At 38.1% G+C, this 14359-nt stretch overlaps 1 protein-coding gene across 3 annotated transcripts; it reads right to left on the bottom strand.

The window, feature by feature from the left end:
• Nucleotides 1-1399: 1399 nt before the first annotated feature.
• Nucleotides 1400-13219, bottom strand: CLEC2A (C-type lectin domain family 2 member A). Of its 3 annotated transcripts, none has more exons than XR_012066860.1 (5): nt 13065-13219; nt 9501-9689; nt 7486-7549; nt 2753-2856; nt 1560-1574 (listed from the first exon to the last, which is right to left on the bottom strand). XR_012066860.1 is itself a non-coding variant. In XM_072954417.1 (4 exons), exons 1-4 carry the CDS (start codon nt 13117-13119, stop codon nt 1466-1468), a joined length of 378 nt encoding a protein of 125 aa, XP_072810518.1. In that variant the 5' UTR covers nt 13120-13219; the 3' UTR covers nt 1400-1465. The 3 variants fall into 3 exon arrangements, 1 of the variants encoding a protein (XP_072810518.1); XR_012066861.1 differs by having other exon boundaries at nt 9501-9660; XM_072954417.1 differs by lacking the exon at nt 7486-7549 and having other exon boundaries at nt 1400-1574; nt 9501-9610.
• Nucleotides 13220-14359: the final 1140 nt, after the last annotated feature.

The following is a 14359-nucleotide window of genomic DNA, read 5'->3' as shown; positions in this document are numbered from 1 at the left end:
AACTCTCTCAGATTTCAAAATAAATGAAACACTATGTCAGTGAGGTAGTAATTTAACTCCATCAAAAATTCCATTTGTAGTTCACGCTAAGCCACCAGGAATTTATATCCTAGTATGTGTGAATCAAAGGAAAACAAGGGATGGATTATTCTAAGCAATTAAAATTAATTTGTGACCATGAACCAACAATGTAAGTAAAACTTATGAGTCAAGTGAAACCTAAACTGAAACTGAGCCAAAAGTTAATACATCAAACTGTAATATACAATGGTGTTTAAAATTCATAGTTCCCAGTTTTCTTGGTGACAACATGTTGAACAGACAATATATGCCCATGCTTGATTGCATGTTGATATTTGCCAAGTATTTGCCCATATATAGTACTGGTGAAAACATTTACGGGTGGGGTTCACAAGTCTCCTTTTTCATTTATCAGAAAGTTCCATCTGCAGTAATTTAGGATGCGAGCCTCCACTAAAGATACGGGAGAAGGACTTGTTTGTGTGCTTCTGTGTCTTTACCCTGTAGGCGAGATAATCCCCTTTTTCTTCAGTTTCTCTGTCTACTAAATGTCTCTCTATTCACTTACACTCACATTTCCTTCTGCAATCAGAGCTTACAGTTACGTGGGGAAGAAATGAAACTTAAGCTAACATAACAAGGGCCAATTTGATATAATTTCCCCACACCGTGAAGATTTGCAATTTTGTGACACATCCAAGGAGGCATCGTAAGCCTTATCTCCTTGTCCTCACGTGGGGAATTGAATTTTTTTCCAATAATCTATTGTTTTAATCACATTTAGTGTTATTATTCCAGTTTATAGTCTACAATCTAAGCTTTGTAACTTTAATATATAATTCTGATCATTTATCTATGGCTATTACTTAGAGTTTCTCCTGGTGGTTTTTCCCTTATTTTTAAAACATTGTTGAAATACATGACTTTTCATAGGTGATTCTTTTGTAACATTTCTTTAAACCAAAGTGACTGGAGTTAGTATTTTGTCATATTTACCCATATAAAGCACATATATTTCTCTGAATTTTAAGCTGTAGGTCTTGGCTGGCCCATCAATATTGATACCTTTAAATTGATCATAACCATCCTTGTGGTAAAGGCCATCTCATTGTTCATTGCTACTTTGTTTGGTCCTATTTAACAGAAGTTTCCTGACCTGAGCTCATAGTGAGCAGTTGTGTCTTTTTTTTTTTCAAGCTTTCTTTTAACAATTTTTTTATTGAGTTATAGTCATTTGCGGTTATGTCTTGAATTGATGAGGTTCTACCTATAACCATTCATTCATTCAACAATTTTTAGTTCCTTTGTTTAATACGTGCAAAACTCTGATGTCCACCAGAAACCAATGCAACATTGTAAATCACCAATATTTATTAAAGTTTATACTCTAGCCCTCTCCTTCATGTTTGAAATACTCTATTCATTTTCCAGTTTTTTTCCTTTATTAAAATCTTGGTTTGCTACAAATCCACTTGATATCAACAAGTCCCCTGGAACTAGAAACTCCATCGGTGTTCAGGAAAGCAAACAGTCCATTCCCGCTAATTTCAAACCTGAAAAGAAACCATTGAAATCAGTTTAGGAAACACCTACAGCTGTAATCAAAAATCAGATTAAGAACTGAGTAATTGAAACATTTTATACAAAACACAAAGCTTCATCACTTCACTGAGCCCATCACCATACTCTACCCTCAAAATGTCTGCTACATTAAAGGAATATAAGACAGAACATAGGTATTTAATACTATTATAATTATTAGCATAATCTGCAACTTTATTAGAACAGTAGGCAGAAAGGCAGAAATATAAATAGACATGGATAAATCATAGATATAAATATGTCTATATATCTACATTTATCTATGTCTATTTCTATTAAGAGAGTGTTTCTAAATATAAAGATCTATGGAATTTTTTTAAAGCTGTTTCCTGGCATATTACCTGCTGTATTTTTAGCCGATGTTCCTTTTTGAAAGTAAGAAACATTTATATTCACCTGGTACTTTTGAAATATACTAGATAGAAGCCAAATAGACTAATTATAATAGTTTGTTAATTTGTCCTGCTGATGACCAAATTTTTTATTTTTTTTATAATAAGTGTAATTTGTCCCGTCTTACAGATTTCTAAGTTTATTGTCATTTTTTATCTAGCACTTAATGAAATATTAAGGAAAGAAGACATGGATGCAAAAGAAAATTCATACAGCTCTTGTTTTCAAGTAAAAAAGTGTATAAGACAGGAAACAACATTCACTCAAGAAATGATTACATTAATAAACAATATTGCTTACAATGGGCAACTGTAAAGTCAAAGACAACTATATGGCCTCTAACTCTTAAAAGAAAAAAGAGATTTGCATAAATTTAGTTAGAAAAAAGGTGCAAATAATACATAGGGTTTGGCTTTGGATTTGCAGAATAGTTGTATTTGAATTAACAAAAGGAGAGTTTATTAGCAAGAGCGTGGTGATAAAAACAAGACACAGAAACCAAAACAAAAAAAAAAAAGGAAAATTTCACTGTATGTCATATAACAACACAGAAGGAAGGTGAGTTGTTCTAGGATATGTTTCAGTGTGAGAGGACCCGTGTCACAGGGTGGAAACTGAGGGAGGTAATGACATATAGAAAATAGGAAAATTTATTTATAATAATACCACTCAAAATGACTTAAATTTTTTTATCCAGCACCAGAGTAAAACGTCTCCTACTAAATTTGAATCTCACCAGGCATTGAATGTAGCGCCATCTGTCCATCTCCAAGACTCTCCCAGTGCTCTGCTCAGTCCAATCCAGTGCATAGAAGTTCCTGTGCACATCTTCAAAAATTTCTTTCACAAAAATCAGAGAATTCTCCATTACTTAATATTTTAGAGCCCACTGCTGAACATGCTTTTCACTCCAGCCATCCCATCTTTTATGATTTAGACCTTAATCTGTATGCCCTAATGCTGCCATAGCAACAAAAAGCAGACAGTGATGTTCAGGTTAGTTTTATCAGAACGATTTTCACTTTGCTTTTTAACTTCTTAAACATCTCTAAGTAATAGAGTGACTTTCATCAGGTCATTGGAACTCTCTGAGCTACAATGTCTTGAATTACTGTTCAAGATAATTTCTAGCACTCAAATGAGAAACTGATGAGAAAAATATATTTGACATCCTTTCCTTCAAATTCTAATGCATAAAGCATCAGTATGCTTTAGTCACAGAGTGAATGATAAAGACTCTGAAGCGACAGGATGTTATATCTGGATGACAAAATCAGGAGCTGATGAGTTCTCTAAGGGTGACAGAGAACTACTGCTTATATCTTGTTCTGTGCACAATTCCTCGCCCAAAAATCTTCCAGGGGGAGAGGGGCTTAATGGTATAAATACTGTTATAATAAGAAAACTCAGTCAGAAACTACTCCGAGCAGATATCAGAATACAAATGTCATTGCTGAATGATTTCACTTACATGTGGAATCTAATAACCAAAACAAGTTATCAAACATAACAAAACACAAACAGAGTCTTAGATACAGAGAACAAACAGGCGGTTGCCAGAAGGGTGAGGGATGGGGAGAGGAGAGAAACAGTTGAGATTGAGGTACAAACTTCCACCTGCAAAATAAAGTCCACAGGTATGAAACGTACAGAGTGAGGAATATTCTCAGTAACCACGTAATGTCTTTGGATGGTGACATATCTAACTAGACTTATCCTGGTGACCATTTTGAAAGGTGTAGAAACACCAAATCACTCTGTTGTGTAACGTGAACTAACATGTTGCAGGTCAATTATACTTCAAAAACGAACGAACGAACGAACGAACTCATCGAAAAAGAGATCAGATGTGTGGTTACCAGAGGCGGGGATGGGGGGAGGAGTAACTGGACGAAGGTAGTCAAACTTCCAGTTACAAGATCAATAAATACTAGGGATGTAATGTACAATGTGATAAGTGTGTTGTGTATGAAAGTTGTTAAGAGAGTAAATGCTAAGAGTTCTCATCGCAAGGAAAAAGATGGCTATTTCTGTAATTTTGTGTCTATAGGAGAGGATGGATGTTCACTAAACTTACTGTGACAATCATTTCATGATACATGTAAGTGAAATCATTATCCCATACACCTTAAACTTACACAATTATATTGCAATAAAACTGGAAGGAAACATAGAATGTTACTGCCATTGCATATTTTCTCATATAATCAGAAATCTAACTTCTGGGTGAACATGAGTTATTGTAATAAAATACATTGAGCACCATCATTCCACAGTCATTCCTCTACCAGCTCCTTGCTATTGGACCACAAACCTATTAGTCAGCTTTTCTTTACATACAAACAAAGCTCTCCGTCACCCTGTGCCCCTGGAGTCCATGTCCCTCTTTCTTTGCCCTGTTTACGTCTTCCATTGACTGCCTCACTTTCTTCAAATCGCGCATACTTCCTTCCAATCCTCCTCTCTAAATTCCAAGAGCCAAATCTTTTTTTGTTTTGTTTCATTTTTTCCAGGCTATTCTTGACAGAATGCAAATGGGAAGTTACTAAAAAGTATTTAACAACTTAAGAGTTGTTAAGAACATTGAACAAAGACATTTAGCTATATAAACCATACGCATTGTGACTAAGGACATAACATCACTAGCTAATTTGCCAGGGTTCAAATCTCACTTCAACAATTTATGGCCGTGTGACAACACCTGGATGGCATCCATCTCTGTTTCACTTTCCTTATCTTTAAAACAAGGACATTTAAATGTCGACTTCATAGACATTGGTTGAAGATTACCGGAGTTTTCATAGTTACAGTGCCTAAAACACTGTGTGGCGTATGTTACTGAAAGGGAGCAAAATGTGTGTCACCTCAAAATGTGTCTCTTTGGCATGAGGATTATTTTAGGCTGATTATATTTAGGAAAGAGAGGAGCGGAGAAGTCTTTGTTTTTACTTCCTGCTTAACTGCCTAAAAGCATTTAGACAAAGGGCCAGGGCCAGGAAGAGCACTGCCACCAGGGACATCTGCAGGGAACAAAGCTCTGTGCGGTGGAGGAACTCAGCTGAACCTGGACACCAAAGTCCTCTCCGTGTCCCCTCATCTCTGTCTGGCATAGCAAACATTTGTCTTTCCATCTCCATGTGAATTGCTTTCTTCCTCTTTGAAATCCCAAACCCCCTACCCTCTTCCTTTTCCTTCAGGTGACATATAAGCCTCCTTTGTCTAACTCATCCTGGGGTCTCATTTTCCCATGGAGCCCCCATATGTATGTAATTCAATTTGATTTTCTCCTGTTAATCTGCCTCATGTCAATTTAATCCTTAGACCAGCCAGAAGATCCTAGAAGGGTAAAGGATATTTTGTTTTTCTCTCCAACATTATTGTAAGAGTATTAGCTTCTATCATTTCTATTCTCTCTTTGTACAAACTTAAGTTCTGAAATGATTGAAAACATTCCCCTTTTCCTACCATATCCTCTGGTGTATCAATCTGAGCAAGTTCTGATCTTTGTGAACTGCAAAATCTTCTACTAGCTGTCCAGTTTCTGGTGTCATCCGAAAAATAGAAACACTTGTCTCTTGCACCAATCCATTTCTCTGGACATTCCATAGCTTGGGGATATTTGGAAAATTTTGTAAATAATACTGAAAACAGTTCTTGAATAAGAAAAATCAGTTAAAAAGTATTTCTCTACTGATCCTAGTGGATCAATTTTAGTTTTTTACTTTCCTGATTTGGGGCCTGTAAAATTAGCTTCCCTCATGGAATGATGAATGAATTCAATTACTCTGTCCATAAGGAAGACCATTTAGAGGTCAAGCAGTCTATACTTTGTTCTATTTTCCTGGCTTCTATTTTGAGAAATGGAACTGCTAACCTCTCGTGATCTATATTGACATCTTACCAAAACCAATGCGTAAGATTTAGAATTCAAGGAAGACATCTGGAAACATGAATATAAATTAGTTCTTGAGGACCAGGGTAAGAAATAAATGCTTACTTTTACCTCAAAGAACTGAAAAGATCAAAGATAGGAGAGGACAGCCAAGCTGGGAAAGTGAAATTTACCATAAATGACAAGTCACTGACATACAAGTCAGTGAAACATTCATTCTACTTCACCGATATTTAGTATCAAAGAAGCTGCAATAATGATGAATTTATTTCTATGTATATTACTTGGAGAATTTACTGTTTCAGGGTTTTAGCTCGGTGCTAAGTAATCAGAATAAAGTCCCTTCTTTCCAAATGTTTAAAGGCAAGAATTAGAACAAGCAAGGAACCAAGTCAATGTTTATATGCAGGGCCAACTCCAAAGCTGCCTCTCGTCACTTTTTCTTGTCTGTAATGTTCGGAAATGGATCCAGGCAACCACGAACAGGTAATGAAATACATTGTGCTTCAACATTTGTTTTTCAGCTAATCAACTAATGAATGAATGTAAGTACTTCTTAGAGAAACCCTTCCTATAAATATTTGACTTCCAGATGTCTAAATAATCCACAGCATTGAGCTCCCAGAACTCCAGAGTGACAGAAGAGGCTGCAAGCAGGAAGAATTTCAGAACCCTTGCAAATGACAAAGGAAACAAGAATCCGGGGTGTTAAGTGTTAGTCCAACTTCAGAGCTAAATCAAGCAAAAAAGGCAGATGGAAAGTCAAGTTCTGAGAACTATGAGGCCGTGGCTCAGAAATGAAAGTCTATCTTTAAATTCTTTTCACAATGTAAACCCATAATGCCTGGAGGAGAATTAAAACATCTTCATTTTTACAAATCTACTCCAACAGAGGAAATCTTGCAACCAATCACTTGTGGCCTTCGTTCTCTTTTTTTCTTTTAACATAACGTGATAGCGATAAAACAAATCCTTCATAGAGCAACTTTTAGTAATATAACTTACTCTTGATCCAAAAGAAACTTAAAAAATATTGCAATTATAGAAGCAGTGTTGCACAGTGGTTAAAATATCAGGAATTAGAGAAACAGAAACTTAGCAGACAAGTCTCAGGTCTGGCTCTGGAATTTCTTTTTTGTGAGGCAACTGATTCACTCTGGCCTCTATTTCTTTGACTGTAAATGGATTTTGTAACTATATCTGTTTCATATCTTGTGAGAATTAAACACAAATAATAAAGCATAGCGTTCTTTAACATGAGCGCTTTAACTCACACAAAATACTCTCAAATTTTAAAAAATAGCTATTGCTCTTGCTATCCGCTCGTCATCTGAGAATTTACGACTATTTTAGTCGAAGATCAAGACATCCTATAAAGTCATGACTGAATTCCGAGAGTATTTTTAATAGAAGCAGAGTATAGTGAAAGCTGCCAAACTGGTAGGATACAAGGACAAGTCTCTACAAACCCCTTTATTACCTCAGAACTGAGGCATTCAGAATTGAGACTGAGATACAGATATTTAGATCTGCTGGCCATGAAGAACCGGAAAAAGTTTGTAAGTTAAGCCGCTCACCTGTTAGAAGAATGACCACTGTAATACTCAGAGCACACACACACACAGCATATCAACTTGCAAACTGCAAAATAAATAAATACTTACGGTCAAATTTCCAGAGAAACCCCAACCGGAAACTTACTCATTTATTCCTCTCCTATAATAATCAATCAAGAAACTCATTAAAAGCTTCTGTAGCTTAAAGTAATAAAGGATATTACAAAATCCAAAGAAGGTACGTGCCATTGATTGCTACGGCCGTTCAGATGTGCAGTGGAGGGGTAGGGAGGTCACTTAGACTTGGTGGAAGGAGGGAAGAAAAGGAAGGTTATCTCAAAAGGCAGAAATAACGTTAACGGGGGGTTGAAATCAAGGAGGTACAAAGGGCTATGAGGAGACAAGTGGCTGTAACAGATGTATAAACCAATACATCAAAGATAAAATGAGAAGAAAGCCGTGAGGTTTTATGACAGAAGAATTTAAATATCAGATCAATTGTTTTCTATATCATCAGAGAGAATTTTAATGTGTTTGAGCTAGGAAATGTCAAGATAAAAGCATTAATTTGCGCTGAGCAGAATGAACTAGAAAGGAGAGGCTGTCAGCACTCATGGAGATGTTAGGGCATTAGGAACAGTAATAATTCCATCCATGATTAAGATACCCCTGTCTGACACATTATTAGCAGATGAAGAAACAGTCTGGGAGGACGGTTCACACACACACATTTTATGTCAGAAAAAAAAAGGACTTAAAGAAAGAAAGAAAAAAATCAAAAGATATCATTTGTACTCTGCCTCTGTTCAGAGGTGTAGAGCAGACCCAGTGAATGGAAAACCAGGAAGTTTTTTGGTTTTGTAGGGGGAGGGGAGGCAAAATTTTAACTCTACCCAACCTGGGTTTTCAGCTGGGGCTCTTGAACGAACAGATTAGTAACAGTTTCCTAGTGCCTGTGGTCACACCGCGCGGAAGAAACCTCCACAAAGAGGAATTCAAAGTGGTAGGTAGTTAGAATTCCAGCTAGTGTGGCATCTCCTACAAAGAACAGGACCGGACAAAGGAAGCAGTTTTAGGCTTCCAAGGGCCGTCAGCTGTGGGAAGGCAACTCCGTGGGCGGAAACCAACAGAAGTAAAAGGGAGAATTTGTATCCTGTCTTTTTGGGCGGAAGTGGCAGGGAGAGTTTTTCCTGCTGTTCACTGTTCCCTGAGTGCCTTCAACTCAATATAATTCCTATGTCAAAAAGGCATATTTTGAGGTGACATATTCTAATTTCCTTCAGTTTCATGATCACAATAAAAGGGAAGGGATTCTAATGGAAGAGATCTGTCTGCAGTGTTTTCAGACAATTTGATTATATAAAAAGAAATACGAACAGAATCGATTTTATTTCCTTTGGTTTCCTTGTATCACTGTTTAAAAGCTAGGGCTCTGCTGCGTTCAAGAGTACCAGTGAGTGAGCGTCTTTTGCTTGTTTTTGATTTTAAGAGGAATCTATAAAATTTCATTATTAAGCATCATAAAAAATGCTGTATAAATTTAACATACAACAGGGAGATCGGCCAGGATGACGGGAGTAGAAAGACCGTGAGCTCACCTCCTCTCACAAGCACACTGAAACCACGACTATTTGCAGAACAACCATCAGTGAAAAAGATCAGAAGCTACTGGAAAAGATCTTCTACAGCTAAAGACATGCAGAAGGAACCGCAAAGAGACAAGTAGGAGGGAGGGCTGGACCCGCAGTATAGCCAAGTCCCATACTCTGGGAGGGGCGACCCACAACCTGGAGAATAATTGTACTGCAGCGTGAGGGTTTTGAGCCCTCCATCCGGCTCCCCAGCCCGGGGGTCCTGGGCCAGGAAGACAAGCCCACAGAACACTCGGCTTTGAAGGCCACCGGGGCCTAATTTGGGGATTCTCAAAGGACTTGGGGAAATAGAGACTTCACTCTTAAAGGGCACACACAAAATCTTACCCACTTCAGGACCCAGGGCGAAAGCAGTCATTTGGTCAGAGCCTGGGCCAGACTTACCTGGTGGTCGTGGAGTGTGTCCTGGAGAGACGCGGGGCAGCTGTGGCTCATCCTGCTTACGCGGACTTTGGAGGTAGACATTTTGGACAGGCTCTTCCATGCTGGCGGAGCTGGAATGTGCCGTTCTGCGGTCCGCCCTCCAGTGCATCAGCGTCAAGGCCTGCCCGCAGGACGCCTGCGCTAGAACACCTCAAGCCGAGCACCCGACTGGGTAGGGACATAGCCCCACCCACTGGCAGACAGGTTGCCTCAAGTCTCCTGAGCCCAAAGCAGCCACAGGAGATGGCTGGTCCCACCCACCAAAGGGCCCAGACCCATCACAGCCGCCAGTGGGCAGACGCCCGTTCCAGAATTCTCAGGGCCCTGACTTTGCCCTCCAGGGAGCCCACTCCAGACTCTGGACCAGCCTCATCCACCAGTGGGCAGACACCAGAGGCAAGAAAACCACAATGCCATAGCCTGCTGACCCCACCTGCCCACAGCAGGCCCGGCTTTGCCTTGGGACCAGCTGGGCCCCAGCCCTGCCCACTAGGAGGCCAGGACAAGTTTCAAGACACGCTGGACCATGTACACAATTGTAACAGGAACTGGCAACTCCCAACCCCCTACCTGCCCCAGAAATCTAACACCAGCTCCGGGATACCTGGGCCCTGAAACCAGAGCCCAGAACCTGGCTCTGCCTGCCGATAGGCCGGCACTAACCCCTGGACCTGGCTTCACCTACTAGTGGTTGCAGTAACCTCAGAGTCTTCTGGAAACTACCACAAAAAAAGCAGACTGAGAAATGTAGAGAACAAACTAGTGGTTTACCAGCGGGGAGAGGGGAGAGGGAGCAATATAGGGGATCAAGACATACAAATTAATATACATGAAATAAGGTCTAAGGGTATATTGTTCAGCACAGGGAATATAGCCAACATTTTACGATAACTATAGATGGATTATAATCTTTAGAAATTGTGACTCTCTATATTGTACACCTATAACTTATATAATACTGTACTCCAATTATATCTCAATTAAAAATTAATATTAGTAATTAAAGAGGTACTCTCTAAGTCCTAGTTTCCTAAGAGGATTTATCTTACATAGACAGTGAATGTTATCAGTGCTCTGTGTATGTATTTATTGAAAAATCAAGGGGTTTTATTTTTTAAGTTTGTTAATCAGGTAGCCTACCCTAACTGATTTTGTTATATCAAAGCATATCCAGGATAAATCCACTTAAATGCGAATTTTTAACTATATTGTTATATTTAATTAACTGATATTTTATTGGAATTTCTACTTCCAATTTCATAAGAGAAGTTGTCTATTCCTGTCTTGTTCTTAGCTTGTTTTGAAATCAAATTTACAGAGGGGGGAGGGTATAGCTCAGTGGTGGAATGCATGTTTAGCATGAGTGAGGTCCTGAGTTCAATCCCTAGTACCTCTATTAAAATAAATAAATATCTTAAATAAACAAATTACTAAATATATTAAATAAACCATTACCCCGCCTCAAAAATTAAAAAAAAAATTTAAAAAATCAAACTTACACTAGCTTATTAAAAAGAACTGGGCAGATTTCTCTTTTTATGCTATTTTTCAGAGCAAGATGTACAAGAATTGTTCATTGAAAGAAAGGGAGATTTACTCTGCTTTACTATTTCCACTTCTGTAATATTTATTTTAATGATTTCTTTTTCCTCATTATATTTTGGAACTATATACATATAGAGAGAGAGAAAGAAAGAGAGAGAGATTTTTTAAAAATCTGTTTACTTCCTTTTATGTAAGTTTGTAAACGCATCATGTTTTAGTTTGCTAGGACTGCTCTCTACCAGTTCTTATGTCCCACTTGCATTCTGGTTTGAATTTATTTGTACAATTCTGTGAGTAGTGATTAAATCACTACATCTGAAAAATTTTCTCTAACATCTGAATAATAGGCAATTAACAACTTGAATTTAAAACACTGTCTCCTTTATAAACCTGATATTGCACTGTTGTCTTTACATGCAGTTACTGCAGATAAGACACCGTCGAGAGAAAGATTTTCATTCTCTTAAAGTTCGTTTTGTTTTCCTGCCCTTTGAAGGCTTCCAGAATTTTCTCTTTATTCTTGATGTTTTGACGTTTAGTATAAATGATCGAATTATGAAATCTTTTAAATTTTTCTTGCTCAGCAATGTGTATGCTTTTTCAAATTTGGGAGTCGTATTTTCTTAAATACTGATCTTTTTTCTTCTATTACTGCTAAGGGTACTCCAACCCCTTCCTCTTCATTGTTTCTGAGACTCCTTCTTTATACTTCATATCTCTTAACAGTTTTAACACACAAATTTATCACTTTGTTATTTTTCAGTGATATCAGGGAGACTTCCTCAGATGAGAAATGAGTCATTCCATTAATAATTGATCCTTGAAGAAGTTCCTTAGTGACTTGAGAAAATAGCAGTTCAGCATAGATTTCTGCTTTTACTCTCTAAAAAAAAAACCTGGGGAAAGTACATAAGCAGGAAAACAGCATATAGATTTGCGAATGTAATGTGAGGAACCGCCAGAAACCCTTTCAGAGAACTCAGGCTTCTCTATGTGAGTGCGTGCACATGCACGTGTTCATGGGTGTGAGCGTGTGTGTTTGTGCATGAATAGTAAGTGAGAGGTAAGACTCAGAGCCTGCAGTTTGGAGACACAGCAGTGTAAAGACGCAGGAAAGAAGATACAGTTATAGGAATTTTGTGGGGGAGGGGTAATTAGGTTTATTTCCTTTTTTTAATGGAGGTACTGGGGATTGAACCCAGGACTTCGTGCATGCTAGGCACACACTCTACCACTGAGCTATCCCCTCCCCGTACAGAAAATTTTTAATTTCTGCTTTCGCTTTCTTTTATCTGGCCTGATGATTCCATGTCCCGGAGCCAAAGTTAGTTTGTCTGCTTGTATTTCATGCACTAAAAATCAACATCTCTGTTAGGCTCAGTCCACCCTTATATTTCTTTAAAAGCTCTTTTCAGTCTCATTATGTATCCTTAAGCCACCTTCCAGACTTCCACAACTTCCATTATTTTTTTCCCATAAAATCAAGATGATATTGGGGAAACAACAGAAAATGCTAGATGCCGGGATTCTCAAAGTCAACCAGACTTTGAGATCAGCCCTTCAGAAGCCTCTTCATTCATGTTAGCCAGACATTAGCTTATCTCTACCCATCCTCAGTCTGTGCCAGTTGAATCACAAAAAGCAATCTTGATTACAAGATGGAGCAAAATTGTACTAAACACTATCTTTCTTTCCTGCAAAAGTACATTTAAAAAACATTTTTATTGGGATATGATACACATGCCATAGAAATTCACCCCAAGAATCTTCATACACACAAGCTTATGCCCTTTCTTGCAGATTTAAAGGTCTACATATTTTTCTAAATTTTTCCATTACTTCACAGAAGGGCTTCCCCACCCCCACCTCACTTACTTTAGTAATTTTCCTCCTTAAGTAAAGAAGTCAGCATTTTTAGTTTGCCTTGTATTTTCTTTTTAAATTTTTTCCCCTTATTGTCACTCACTCAGTGAAACTTACTTGCCCCACGTATCCAGCTGTCATGGCTGCTGTCACATAGCTCTGGAACCATCATGGCAAAGGTGGTAGTTAATCCAGATCAGTAGTAGAAAACCAAAATCCTTGAAACATCACTCACAAAACACACTGACCAAGCTCCCATGACTAACAGGAATGAAACTGAGAACAACTGACAAAGTAGGCTCATGCAATCCAAATAAATTGTCTCTTGCGATTTAGGTCAAGATCAAAGTAGACTGACTTGTTAGTTCAGGAAAGAAAATCGAATGGTGACTCATCCATAAACAAAGAATAAGAAATTAGCAAAATATTTTTGTCCTCAAACAAGAAAAATATCTCCTGTGGCATACTGAGTGGGACACGTGGAAGGTGGGGGTTAGCTCATGTAGCCCTCCCTGCTGTTCCTTGGGATGACCTCATTTTTACACGAAACCAATACCCAAATCATTAATGTTAATTATACACATGCACTAAGTCTGCATAGGTTCAAATGCATTTATGATTTGTGTGACCTTGAGAAAGCTACCTAAGTTCTCTTGCTCAGGTTTCTCTTCTGTAAAATTGACAGAAATTGTGTACTTACCTTGTACAAATGTTACAATGATCAGATGAGATAACTGCATGGAGAAGGCTTAGAATGATGATGGCTGGCATTTATGTCAAATGTCTCTCTCTCTCCACACACACATATATGTATATTCTAGTATTTTCTTATCACTTTAAAATCTACTTATGAGTCACAGTATTTATGTGAGCTAAAATGGAATTATATATTTCTTACAGATCATTTTGTGTATGAAGCTGCATTATGTTTAAAAATTTTTATATCTTTATATCCTTCATTATTCAGATCCCTGATCCACTTCCACAGTTAGAGTCAGATTTCTTTCTGGATTTGAATATATTTAAGTACTTGCAATTGTGACAGCCAAAAATCTGTGCATCCCTCTTGCATACTGTGCAGAACCAGCACTCTGTTCATTTCTGGAAGATAAGGGAGCTTACGTATAGAGACCAGTGACCATCTCCTAAATTTTGCTCAGTGATGCTAAGGGCCTGAGTACCTTCAGTGTGGTTGGATCATGGCTCGTGGACTTTTGGAACAAGTCACTTTTGGAATTGGACAGACCTGATTCTAATCTTAGGTTTTTAATTTGCCAACTTTTGGTCTTCTGGAAAGTTATAGGAACCCTTTTCATTGAGGATTCTTTCATTGCTCCTGTTGAAACACATACCTTCCCCATCCGTTTGGAAGGCTATTAAATGAGATGACATAAAAAGGACACTGGGCACAG

The sequence above is a fragment of the Vicugna pacos genome, chromosome 34 (genome assembly GCF_048564905.1).
Source record: "Vicugna pacos chromosome 34, VicPac4, whole genome shotgun sequence".
Lineage (NCBI taxonomy): Eukaryota > Metazoa > Chordata > Mammalia > Artiodactyla > Camelidae > Vicugna > Vicugna pacos.
The sequence above is the reverse complement of the archived record's forward strand: the minus strand, read 5'-3'. Positions and strand labels throughout refer to the sequence as shown.